This window comes from Colobus angolensis, unplaced genomic scaffold (genome assembly GCF_000951035.1).
Source record: "Colobus angolensis palliatus isolate OR3802 unplaced genomic scaffold, Cang.pa_1.0 Scaffold131, whole genome shotgun sequence".
Lineage (NCBI taxonomy): Eukaryota > Metazoa > Chordata > Mammalia > Primates > Cercopithecidae > Colobus > Colobus angolensis.
In genome coordinates, this window is record NW_012114364.1 from 3,402,534 (window position 1) to 3,415,996 (window position 13,463).

Consider the following 13,463-nt stretch of genomic DNA (forward strand, 5'->3'; position numbering starts at 1 on the left):
CCAGTTAATTTTTCTGATTTTTGTAGAGATGGGGTTTTGCTCTGTTGCCCAGGCTGCTCTTGAACTCCTGGACTCAAGCGATCCTCCCACCTTGACCTCCCAAAGTGTTGGGATTACAAGTATGAGCCACAGCACTGGGGCAGGAAAGGTATTTTATTAACGGATTAAAAAACATTTTTAAGATGTCAACTCTCCCCAAATAGATCTATAACTTCAATGCAATCCTACTAAAATTTCCACAATGCTTTTATATAGAAATAAAGAGATTCTAAAATGTACATGGAAAGAAAAAGAACTCGAATACTCAAAAATTTTTGAAAAATAACAACAAAGTTGGAGGACTCAGGCTTTTTGACTTCAAGGTACAATATAACGCTACCATAAAAAGGACTGAGGTTTTGGCCAAAGAGACACACAAAACAATGGAACAAAATAGAGTCCACAAAGCAATTCACACAAACATAGTCAACTGATTTTTGGCAAGGCAAGCCAAGGGAATTTAACAAAGAAAAGAGTAAGAATAGTCTTTTCAACAGATGGTGCTGCAAGACTGGGGCATTCATACACACATACACACACACACACACACACACACACACACACACACACACACACAGAGAGAGTCTTGATCTCTACCTCACACTACATGCAAAAATTAACAAGAAATTGGTCACAGACCTAAATCTAAAATCTAAAGCTATAAAAGTTCTGGAAGAAAACATAAGAAAAAAATCTTTGCAACCTTGGATTAGGCAAAATTTCTCATGACAAAAAGCACAAATCATAAGAGAAAAAAACTGATAAACTGTACTTCATCAAAATTTAAAACTTCTGCTCTTTGAAAGATACTGTTAAGAAAATGAAAGGACAAACTACAGACTCAGACTCAAAGGAAACACTGTGAACATAAATATGATAATGAATTTGTATCCAGACTGTATAAAACACTTGCAAACCAATAATGAACCCTATTAAAAATGAACAAAAGATTTCAGCAAACATTCAAAGAAGATAAACAGATGGCAAAAAATAGCACAGGAAAAGATGCTCAATATGTTAGAAGAAAAATTCATATTAAAACATAAATGAGTTTTCACTAAATGCATATTAGAACAGCTAATATTAAAAATAAAATGACAAGTGCTGACCAGAATGTGGAGCAACTGGAACATCAAACGTCAGCTGTGGGAATGCAAAATGAAACAGTTACCTTGGAAAACAGTTTGCTAATTTCTTTCTTTCTTTTTGAGACAGAGTTTCACTCTGTCACCAGGCTGGAGTGCAGTGGCATGATCTCGGCTCACTGTAACCTCTGACTCCCTGATTCAAGCAATTCTCCTGCCTCAGCATCCTGAGTCGCTGCGATTATAGGCACACGCAACCACACCTGCCTAATTTTGTATTTTTAGTAGAGACGGGGTTTCACCATGTTGACCAGGATGGTCTCGATCTCCTGACCTCATAATCCGCCCACCTAGGCCTCCCAAAGTGCTGGGATTACAGGTCTGAGCCACCGGGCGCAGCCAGTAACTTCTTATAAGGTTAAACCTGCACTTGCACATGGCCCAAGAATTCCATTCCTAGATATTTAACCAAAAGAAATGAAAACGTATGTCTACACAAAGACCTGTACCTTAATGTACAAAGAACAGCACATGAATGTTTATAGTAGCTTCATTCCTGAATGCCAAAAATTGTTCATCAAATGGCAAATAAACATATTATGATATATTCACACAATGAAATACTACTCAGCTGTAAAAAACAACCAAGCATCAACAAACATGCATCAACATGGATGAATCAAAGCATTAAGTGAAAGAAACCTGAAACAAAAGGCTACATACTGTATGATTCCATTTACATAACATACTAGAAGAGACAAAGCTATACATAGGGACAGAGAACAGATCAGTGGTTGCTAGGACCTATGAGTGAGGGGAGGAAACTTTCTAGAATGATGGGAATGTTATTTGTTTGGAATGTGGCAGTGGTTCCATTACCATATGCATTTGTCAGACTTTATACAGCAATATAATAAAAATTATTTTTTACTTATAAATCATACCTCAACAAACCTTAATTTAAAAAAAAAAAAAGCCACACACGCCCTTTTTAAAAATAAGGATCAATTTAAATGAGCTAAACCAAACTTACTGGGTATGGGAATAGGGCAGGGAGAAACAGTCAGGAGACCAAAAATTCTTAAAATACTGGAAATCTAAAATATTTATTTATTATTAGTAAATAAGAAACAGATATACATAAACACAAAGAGTTAATCTAAAGAGAGATGCCTTTTTCAATTAAGTGCTCATTGTTTGGACAGAAAATAAGAACATTTGATAAACTTTCAAGGAAGATTAAAAAACACAAGGAACAGGTTGATAAAGGAGTGCCGTAATTATGACCCAGAGTTTGGGAACAACTTAGCTAAAACATTCCCCTTCCATTTTACTTAATGGAACCAGTCTTATCCACTCATCCACCCCACTCCACTCCCACCCCGTCTTCTACTATCTTCATTCATAACAATCATATCTAATGCATACATCTTACACATTTATAGATAAGAGTACAACATAAAATGCCTATCACACAAAATTCCTATTTGTCCATTTAAGCTTCAGACAAGCTCATTGTTAAACGTCTTTTTTCTCTTTTTTAATGCCACCCAAAAACAAAGTGATGTCCCTCTGGGATGATTTTCTGCAGTTTCTTTTGTCTGTTATTAAGTACTAAGATGATCAAAATAAACAAAAATGTCTCAGAAGTTTTGAGTGGATCACTCCAAGAAGAAGCTACATTTTTCCATTTAATAAAAGAGGTAAGTTGTAACTTTCATGACTTTGTTTTCTTTATGTTTATTCCATTGGGCTTATACTGTTGCTAAGAAACCAGTTCATAAGATTTCCCAGCCCACAGAACACCCTCCTAGGCAGCCTGGAGGATACCAAACTTCGTAACCAAGGCAATTCTCTACCACACAGTTTACTGGTTAGCCAGCACCACGCAGGTGCACTCTGCCTGGCATGCCCCTTATTACATTTACCTAACAGGTACAGACAGTATAAACAATCCCCTCAACACAACCGAAATTGTAGCAGAGGGCAATCAGGTGATTGTGAAGTGTAGAACTCTCCGACAGCAGAGAACACAACAGCGAATTTGTTGTCAGTCCCTGTCACCCCACCCAACTAAATATTGTGAGGGGGTTTTGCCTTAAATTGTGAAGTCAAATGTCAGCCCACTCCAATAACTCCACCACGCAATATGCAAACTGCTTCCAAAAACCATCATCCAACTCCCATCCGGATTAACATTTGCAGAGAAAGGTGGCAACAGTATCCGCATAGCTGAGAGGGGAGGGAAGGAAAGAGTCAGAATTCGGAAGGGGCCGCTGAGTCACCTAAAATTGTGACCAAGACTTCACCCTCCAGGAAATCAAGCTCTGCCCCAACTCTCATCAGGGAAGCAAGTGAGAGTAGCAGCAGCAACATCATCCTACCAAAAAAACACTCAGCGCAGCTTTTAATAGGGTTCCACTCCTTAAAGTGAAGCCAAAAATAGGTTTCATGTCCCAAGCTTTCCTCTGCAGCTGGCGACACGCGCAGATGGAGGAAATATCTTTATTGTTGTGAAAGGGAGGCGCGCTAACGGGGATAAAGGATACCTCACCACTTGGCAAAGTTACTGGCTCCTAGCTTGACCCTGAAATGCCCCTTTTATTGCAACATGTGGCCCAAGAAACTCTTAAGGAAATGTGGCTGGCGGACGCTGTAGAGCTTTTACCCGGGTGTACTTGGCAAAGTAAAAGGGGATACAGAAACCAGTCGCGTTCTGTGAAATCTAAGCAAGAATCAAGGTCTCCGTTCGATAGGCGCTTCGGTGACACAATAATCACGTGTCCGTGGGCGTAGACCTTCGAAAACACTCGATTCTCGGACGTGCAGGTACCGGTACCTACCGGCGAGCGCAGGAACGAGTGGGCACTCCCAGCCCCGGGAGCTGGCTCCGTTCCTGTGGGAGGTTGGTCACGCCCCCTGACTCCCGGTCGCTGCGACCGCCCAGGGCGAGGCCGCAGCAGGCGGGCTGCAGGCCGCGAAAATTCGGCCGCGCTCCTCCTCCGGGTGGGGCGCTCTCCGCCCGCCTCGCGCGGCCCCGACCCCAAGACCCAGGCCCCGGAAGGCGAATGTTCACTTACCTGCTCCCCTCTCTCGCTCTCCGCTGCCGCCGCTGCGCCGCTCACCCACGCTGCCCTGTGAGTCACCCCCAGCACACAGACCCTACGCGTACACCCGAGGCACGGCCCCAGGCCCTTGAGGTGAGACCGCGGCCCAGTCACACAGGTTGAAGTAGCCCACGCACCACCCGGCTTCGAACACCTCTGCCCCCGGAAGTTGATTTCCGGCAAGGCCCGCCCAACCCAGCGCCCGTCACTCAACGTAAACACGCGCGTCACGTGGCCCCAGGCTGAGACCCGGGTCGGTGCCCCACGTTCAGAGCCCTGCCACCCCAGCTTGAGCATGGTCTTAGGAGAGTTGCCCTCTGAAAAGGGGTGACTTTGCCTTGCTCCTTCCCAGTCTACCTCCTGTTCGTTACACTTTCTTATTCCTCTTGAGTAGCAGGCCTTGTTTCTCCACCTCATCTCTCAAATAAACCGTCCCCCGAATCAAAATGAGTTCCATCCGGAACTTTGTAGGATAGGTCCTAAGAAGATCCCGCCGAATCTCTTCACCACTTCCAAGCAGAGTAGAGTAAAAACGGGGACTAAGCAAAGTGAGTGACATGTAGTAAGTGCTCAAGAAATGGATGTTGACTAGATGCTACCTCTCACCTTTGCCTATCCTGAACTCGCAAGCACCGGATGCAAGTAGGATGAGCGCCTCCGCCGACCAGTGACCAGTAAGATGCCTTCGGTCAAAGAATTATGCGCTAGAGTTACTTTTGTTCTTATCTTCAACCCCAGATCACAGCAATTCATACGTGCCGTCTCTGTTGAAGAGTTTTCTTGCAAAGCCTTTCTTAAAAGCTTTCTACCTAATAGCTTCTCCTGAAGCAATAGGAAAAGAATAGCATAATTCACAGATTATTTATTTAAAGGAAGGAATAATTATATAGATGTCTTTGTCCGTTTCAGACTGTAAATAGTGATGAGAGAAACAATCAACTAGCAGTCCACTCGTGAATGTTTCTTCCGTTTTTGTCATGGGAGGAATTTGAAAAAATTCATTGAACAGTTTTTGATTGATTGTATACCACACACCTAGTCCTGGGCCAAGTGTTGACAACTCAAGAGTGAACAAGGTAACATTAAAGATATTTGTCTTCAAGGAGCTTACAGTCTAGTGAGAAACAAAGACAATAACCTAGGGACTTTGAGCATACATTTCTGGAATATTCGCATTCCTTGTATAACAAGTATTCTTTAATGCTTGGACACGGGGTTTCTCAGCTGTTGAATAAAATTGGCTTAAACCTGTAGTCTCTGTTCTGCACTGGAAGCGGAAAATATTAGCAAGGCATCCTAAGAAGTGTGCCGTAAGTGCTGGCCTAAGTAGTTAATGAGCAGTTTCAGTATTGAGCAAGTCACCTTGACTACATTATTTTTCCAGCCCACCCCCGTCTTTGTGCATACAAAAAACATTTCTATTATAAGAAATATAGGCCGGGCGCGGTGGCTCAAGCCTGTAATCCCAGCACTTTGGGAGGCCGAGACGGGCGGATCATGAGGTCAGGAGATCGAGACCATCCTGGCTAACACGGTGAAACCCCGTCTCTACTAAGAATACAAAAAACTAGCCGGGCGAGGTGGCGGGCGCCTGTAGTCCCAGCTACTCCGGAGGCTGAGGCAGGAGAATGGTGTGAACCCGGAAGGCGGAGCTTGCAGTGAGCTGAGATCCGGCCACTGCACTCTAGCCTGGGAGACAGAGCCAGACTCCGTCTCAAAAAAAAAAAAGAAAGAAAGAAATATAATGCTTTCTTACGCACATTTGTTTATCTGTCTGCTAGACTACCAAGTAAAGGACCACTTCTCACTTGTATATCCAGCAATCTACTCACTTCTCATTTGTCTTTGTATATCCAGCAGTCTAGCAAAGTGTCTAGTAGTTAGGAAAAAGGTATTCAATAAATATTTCTTAAACTTAATAAAGTTACATTTATATTATTTTGTCTCTCATATCTCTTTATGCTGGAAACCAGATAAGTTTCTGAGAGTTCCTTCCCATTGATGTATCTACATGTTCACTGTGTCCCATTCAATACTAAACAGATTTATAATATTGAGTAACTAATATTTCTTACTAATATTTGCTATGTACCTGGCATTAGACTAAATATTTTAAATCCCTTATATAACTTACCACAATAATTTTACAAAGTAGGTATATTAATATATTTACACTTTAGATGAGGTTACAGATTTAGGAAGTGTAAATTGACCAAGTAGATTTAAAGCCAGATCTGCCCAACAGGACTTGTTTATTCACTACAGCACATCACTTTGCTTTTTATATCACTTGTTTATCAGTGAATTCAAATCCTACCAACTCCAGGAAATCTTTCTCCCTTCCCCAGAGTAATCTCTTTTTCCTTATAAACTATACAATTCAGTGATTTTAGTATATTCACAGAGTTGTGCATGCTTTACCACAATCAATTTTAGAGTATTTTCACAACCCCAAAAAGAAACCTCATACCTTTTGGCCCCAACTTCTCCCAGGCTTCTCCCTGCTCTCCCCAGCCCTGGCAACTAGTAATCCACTTTCTGTCTGTATGCATTTGTCTGTCCTGAACATTTCATATAAATGGAATCATGCAATGTGTGGTCTTTTGTGACTGGCTTCTTTCACTTAGCGTGTTTTCAAAGTTAATTTATCCCTTCATCGGTTGGGTTGTTTCTACTTTTTGAATATTATGAATAATGCTTCTGTTGACATTCATGTACAAGTTTTCATGTCAACATATGTTCTCATTTCTCTTGGATATATACTTAAGAGTGGAATTGTGGGGTCACATGGTAACTCTATGTTTAACCCCTTGTGGAACTACCAGACTGTTTTCCAAAGTGGCTGTACCATTTTACTTTCTCACCAGCAATGTATGAGGGCTCTAATTTCTCTATTGTGCCTTTTCTTGTCTCTTCTAGAACATATGTCTCTCTTACTTTTCAGAATACTTTTTCCATGAGCCATCTTGAATTATTATTGTTTGTTGTACATGTATCTGCAAGCCCATTTTCCTAAAAGTTTGTGACCTTCTGAGATGAAAAATATGGTGCCTGGCCTTAAGAGAATCACATGTAGAAGAATATACAATAAAATCAGATATTACAGTGATAATAAACACTGAAATAAAGTTTATTGCTAAAATGTGGAGAAAACACCTCACTCAGCCTAGGTTAAACAGGAAGTACTTCTCATAGAAGGTATCAAAGCTCAAGATTAGTCTTGAAGAATACGTTGGAATCGACCAAGCTAATGAAAGACGTGAGTATGCTCCAGAAAAAGGAACATATACCTTTGTATATATTTCCTTGTCTATGAACTGTGGAGGTAAGTATATTTTGCAAGTAAGCATACCATAGAAGCAAACATTGTGGTATGTAGGTATGCAGCAGGAGAAATGGGAAATGTAGACGGCAAGATGATGAGGAGTTTTGTAAACCGTGTTAAGGAGTTTGAACTGTATCCTGAAGGTAGTGGGAAATTGCTGGATTAGTTAAGCAAGGTTGGAGAAGAATTACTTCAGCAGCAGTGTAGAGGAAGGATTATTGGGTAGGAAAGATGGGGCCAAGACTAGAAAAACAAATAAACCAGTTAGAAGACATAAAATAAAATGAGGAATTAATGACTGCCTGAGCCAAGATGTTAGCCATGAAATTGGCAGAAAGGATTGTAAAGGCACATGGGCAACAAAAAAAGAGGAAAGAAGCCAGGCATGGTGGCTTATACCTGTAATCCCAGCAAGGTAGGAGGATCACTTGAGCCTGGGAGGTTGAGGCTGCAGTGAGCCATGATTGTGCCACTGCACTCCAGCTGGATGACAGAGCAAGACCCTGTCTAAAAGAAGAAGAAGAAAGAACTGAAGATATATTCCAGGTTTCTGACTCTAATCATCAAGAGGAAGATTGGGTACTTGGTGATAAGAATAATGAAACACTACAATGATGGTATCTTAGTTTGTTGAGGCTGCTATAAAAAAAAAATACTGGGTAACTTAGGAATGCAAATTTATTTCTCCCAGGTCTGGAGTCTAAGAAGTCTGAGATTAAGACACCAGCAGATTGGATGTCTAGTGGGGCTCTTTCTGGGTCATAGATTGTGCCTTCTAGCTGTGTCCTCATGTGGTGGAAGAGACGGGGTGGCTCGCTGGAGCCTCTTTTATAAGGGCACTAATCCTAGTCATGAGGCATCTGTCCTCATGACTTAATCACCTCCCAAAGGCCCCACCTCCTAATGCTATCTCATTGGTGATTAAGTTTAACATATAAATTGGGGGGGCACAAAAACATTCAGACCACAGCAGGTAGGTTGCAGGAATTTAAACTGACTATCCTTGAAGTTTATGTGCTGTTGCAGTCACCCACAGAAATGAGATGAACCCTCACCCAAAGTTTGGATCATATTTCAAGACTTAGCATACCACATATGCACCAACAGGGTATAAAAAGGTTTATTACTTACATAATGAGGCTTTCTAGGAAGAGTACAGCAGACTTCCTAAGCAGTTTTAAAATGACTTGAGAGAGTAGGAGAAAAAGCTGTTGGGATTTTTTTCATGGCTAGGACATGGAGCTTGGGTGAAAAAGCCCACACAGGGCAGGGACTGTATGGCTTGACTTTTCCACCAGCACCAAAATAGGAAACTCCTATTTTGTACCATATCTGGATCTGGGCAAGCTTTCTTACCAAGTTGCTGAGATCCAGATATGGTACAAAAGGGAACAGGTGAGGACTTAAAACTTATCAAGAATCAAACATAAAAAATGATGTCAGACACAATTACATATTCTTAGATCTAGTTTAACTGCAACTAACAATATAGTTGTTACATATTTATATGCTTTGAAAGTGATAGTAATGAACACTGTCGTTGCCATCCCAACATTTATTCCACTCTTCCCACATTGTGCAGAGTACTCCTAAAAAATTTAGGTGAAATTAACCTCACCTTTATCGCCATAGTCCAGTTAAGATAACCCAATCCCAACCTACATTGTTCCCCTGGCCACAAGAAGTTGTTCAGGGTTGAGCAAATCAGCACCAATTACAGGACTTTAGCCCCAAAATTGTGGGATGTGGCTCCTTTCTCTCCCTTCATAAATGAGAAAGCATGTGGTTCTTGTTACTGAGGGCAGTCATCTTGTAACCAAGAAAATAAAAAAGCTGGAACCCTGATCAAATAAGCAAAGATTTATAACTTTGTATATAAGAAGAAGGGTATAAAGAGTAAACTGTGAAAGTTTTAAATAAACACTTTTCTGCCTCCTTCCTTTTAATCTACTGGTTTCTTCTGTTATGGCAGCTTTTAAGTCAAATTAATATAGAGTTTGATTTTTCTATTTATCCTTACTGGTACTGAATATTAAGTCAGTTTGAATGTGTTATTATTATACTTCACCTTAAAATACTTTAGTGTATATAATGTGATATAAATGTACATGTGTGTTTCAAGATTTACCCTACCCTCTAATGATTGTCAGTTGCCATAATATAGAATTTATACTCTAGGAATATTTGGTTGATAGGTAATTAGGAGAACTGCACTCCAAATGTAGCCACCATTAGTGCTTATTATTATATGTCATTACCTGAGACCTTGCTAATCAAAAAAATGAATGTTAAAAATAGGTTTTAATGGGTGAAATTAGTGGTTTGTTAATTAAGGTAATGGAAGTTAAAAATAGACTCTCACTAATGAATCAATGATGCTCACCATATGTAGATTGGATAATATATTTCAGAGACGGCTCCTACCTTACATGAGCAAGGTTATAAGAAGCTAGCAAACCCTGTAGCTTACACACTTAGAAATAGTACCCTTCAAATTTCAAACCTGAATGTCTAAAATTTCAGTAATCATAGCATGTCAAAGGTGGAAAAGTTTAATGTTCTGCTTAACGAAGGAGAGAATCATATTCATTATGAAGATTACTAGAGACATAATGCCCATTATGGAGATAAGGAATAAAACATTATTGCCTTTCCCTCTACCCTGCAAGTTCATTTTTTAAATATGCCCAATGAAGATATCAAGATAAGCTATTAAACTAAATTTAGACCAGCAGAACATGAAGGATAACTAGGAAACAGAAATTCCAAGATAAAAAAAACTAGGGCTAGACATGGTCTCTGCCACGGTTACTTGCCTACAGAAATAACAAGCAGCAAATAGTTCTAAAACCTAATATTTAAGGGAAAGTGTATTGTTAAATAAACCTCAAGGCTGGCTTGTGATAACCTGTAACTATTTAATCTTAGGAGTATCCTCAAATATCTAAACTCAACCTAATAGGAAATGAGCTGGCAAAATGATGCAACCTCCCAAAAAGAGGATCTTCCCCAATGACCATCTCAGGTTGGGCAGTGGAGGACACAGAGAGCAAAACAGTAACTGCTGAAAGAACACATACGACTGCCAACCAGCAGTTCTAATTATTCCTGTCTGTCGAATATGACAGGGATCAGAAACCACTGTGTCCCCCTTTTTTTTCTGTTTCTTTGTTTTGTTTTGTTTTGTTTTTTGAGACAGAGTTTCACTCTTGTTGCCCAGGCTGGAGTGCAATGGTGCAATCTCGGCTCACCACAATCTCCACCTCCCGGATTCAAGCAATTCTCCTGCCTCAGCTCCTGAGTAGCTGGGATTACAGGCATGTGCCACCATGCCCAGCTAATTTTGTGTTTTTCATAGAGACAGTGTTTCTCCATGTTAGTCAGGCTGATCTTGAATTCTCAAGCTCTGGTGATCTGCCTGCCTCAGCCTCCCAAAGTGCTGGGATTACAGGCGTGAGCCACCGTGCCCAGCCTGTGTCCCCTTTTTAATTGGGAGTTTTTATTGCAGTGATGTTGACCTTTCTTTTTCGTTGCTTTTTGCATCTATTGTGAGAAGATGTTTGTCATTAGTTGCTACACCATAAGGAAGGTAACTCCAGGTAAGCCTAACGTATTGTATTAGTCCAATTTCTCACTGCTGTAAAGAACTTCCCAACACTGGGTAATTTGTAAAGGAAAGAGGTTAATTGACTCACGGTTTTACCTGGCTGGGAAGGCCTTAAGAAACTTACAATCATGGCAGAAGGAGAAGCACGCACATCTTACATGGTGGCAGGTGAGAGAGAGAGAGCATGAGCATGTGAAGGAGGAACTGTCAAACACTTATAAAGTCATTAGATCTCATGAAAATTCGCTCACTATCATGATAACAGTATGGGGGAGCCCCCCGTAATCTAATCACTTCCTTCTCTCGACACATGGGGATCACAGGTCCCTCCTTCAACACATGGGTATAACTATTGGAGATGCGATTTGGGTAGGGACACAGAGCCAAACCATATCACATATTGTGGAGTGAAAGAGAGGGAGTGGAGAAAAGAAAGATACATGCTAATTACAATGGTTGGGGAGCGCAAGAGTATACTACAGTGGACCTGGTACTTGTTACTCAAACATGCATTTTACCCTTACCACATTGTGTAGCTTTCAGCTGTGTTCAATGAAATTGACCCCCATCACTTTTCCAAGAGTGAGTCCTGATTGGTGTAAGCTAAAAGTTACCCCAACCTCCTTGGCACAGTTATTGTGAGTGCACAACCCTGTCCTAGGCCAATCATAGCATTACCCTAATCATACAAATTATTTCAGGGATTATCCAACAAGAACAAACCTCAGGACAATTGTTCGATAGTCGTCAGGAAGAACTTTCTATAAGTGATGAAACATGTAACCCCTCCTGCTTTTAACAACCAATTTGTGACTATAAAGGAAACCAGTCTGAGGACAAAGCAGATGCAGACAGTAAAACTAAATTGATATAATGCAGGGAAATGGAGCTGAAATTTTGATCAAATCAATTCTAAAGCTTCCTTCACCTCCATGGGACTTTTCATTTATGTGAACAGTCCATTCTATTGTTTAACCTAGTTTGAATCAGGGTATCTGTTACTTGCAATCCCAAATGTTTTAACTGGTAGAAAGATTCTGTATTTCTAACCTCTTATTAAATGTTAGAAAATGAATTGTCTTTTTATAAAAATGGAAATGAGCCATAACCACTTTATTCTGTGTCCATGCTCATGCCAGAGTAAGGTTGAATATGAGCTACTCTTCCAAAGTGCAGTTCTCTCAGATTTGTGCGCCACTCAGCTTCCCACATTAAACTAATAGAAAAGTATTTCAAATATTTATTTGTAACATTGTGTATATACAAAGTATTTAAAGAGTAAGCTGTGAAAGTTTTAAATAACACTTTTCTGGCCCTTTCTCTAATCAGGTCTCCTTTGGATTCAGTACTGCACATAACCCATTTATGAAATCTCCATTACCTAGGAGACACATGATCCCTAACTTCTCACTCCTTTGGAAATTGTCACTGGTCACCATATTGGCTTGCCTGGTTTAGCTGAACTCACAACTGGGGAAGAATCACTCCATTAAATTGCTTCAAGTATCTCAGAGCCTAATACAGAAAAGAAAGCCCAAGCCAGAAAGAGAAGAGAAGCCGTGATTTCATCTGTGTAATCATTACAATAATTTCATAAAATTAATTTATATGGTAAATTGCCTTCAACTATTATCTCCAAATAACTAAAAAATGTAGTGACTATCAATAGAAAGTACATGTGTCCACTCTATTTCCTTTACTCTTCATTACATACTTAAAAAACATAAATAAACAAATAACTTTTATTTGTGAAATTAAACTTTCTAAAACTAAAAATTTATGCCGGAATTTTTTTATATTCTGGATTAATTTAAACACCTAAATATTCACATAATTTTTAATCACTTATTAAACAATATACCTCTGGCTGCCAAATTTTACTTTAAAAAAAATTCAGCCTTTACTCTGGATTCGAGGGATACATGTGCAGGTTTGTTACAAGACTATAATGCACATTGATGAGATTTTGGATATGATTGAACTCATCACCCAGGCAGTAAGCATAATACCCAATAAATAGTTTTTCAACCCTTCCCCCACTTCCTCCCTCTTATTGTAGTCTCTGGCGTCTATTGTTTCCATCTTTATGTTTGTGCATACTCATTGTTTAGCTCCCACTTATAAGTGAAAACATGCAGTATTTGGTTTTATGTTTCTGTATTAATTCACTTAGGATAATGGCCTCTAGCTCCATCCAAGTTGCTGCAAAGGATATGATTTCATTCTTTTTTATAGCAGCATAGTATTCCATGGTGATTATGTACCACATTTTCTTTATCCAGTCCACCATGGATGGGCTC

The 13,463-nt window shown here is 40.0% G+C and overlaps 2 protein-coding genes across 2 annotated transcripts in view; both read right to left on the reverse strand.

Annotated features, from left to right (window-relative positions):
* The window catches only part of CCDC91 (coiled-coil domain containing 91), a 395,593-nt gene extending 391,222 nt beyond the window's left edge, over positions 1-4,371 (reverse strand). Inside the window, exon 1 of the mRNA XM_011934104.1 lies at positions 4,205-4,371. The gene's annotated coding sequence lies outside the window, so the exon portion shown is untranslated. The remainder of the gene's footprint in view (positions 1-4,204) is intronic.
* On the reverse strand, positions 1,243-4,799 carry LOC105506079. Its single transcript, XM_011934103.1, has one exon. It carries the CDS (start codon positions 4,646-4,648, stop codon positions 3,701-3,703), a length of 948 nt encoding a protein of 315 aa, XP_011789493.1. The 5' UTR covers positions 4,649-4,799; the 3' UTR covers positions 1,243-3,700.
* Positions 4,800-13,463: the final 8,664 nt, after the last annotated feature.

Excerpts from the sequence above, each read along its gene's own strand:
- LOC105506079 (XM_011934103.1), bottom strand. The coding sequence starts at position 4,648 with ATGAGGTGGAGAAACAAGGCCTGCTACTCAAGAGGAATAAGAAAGTGT.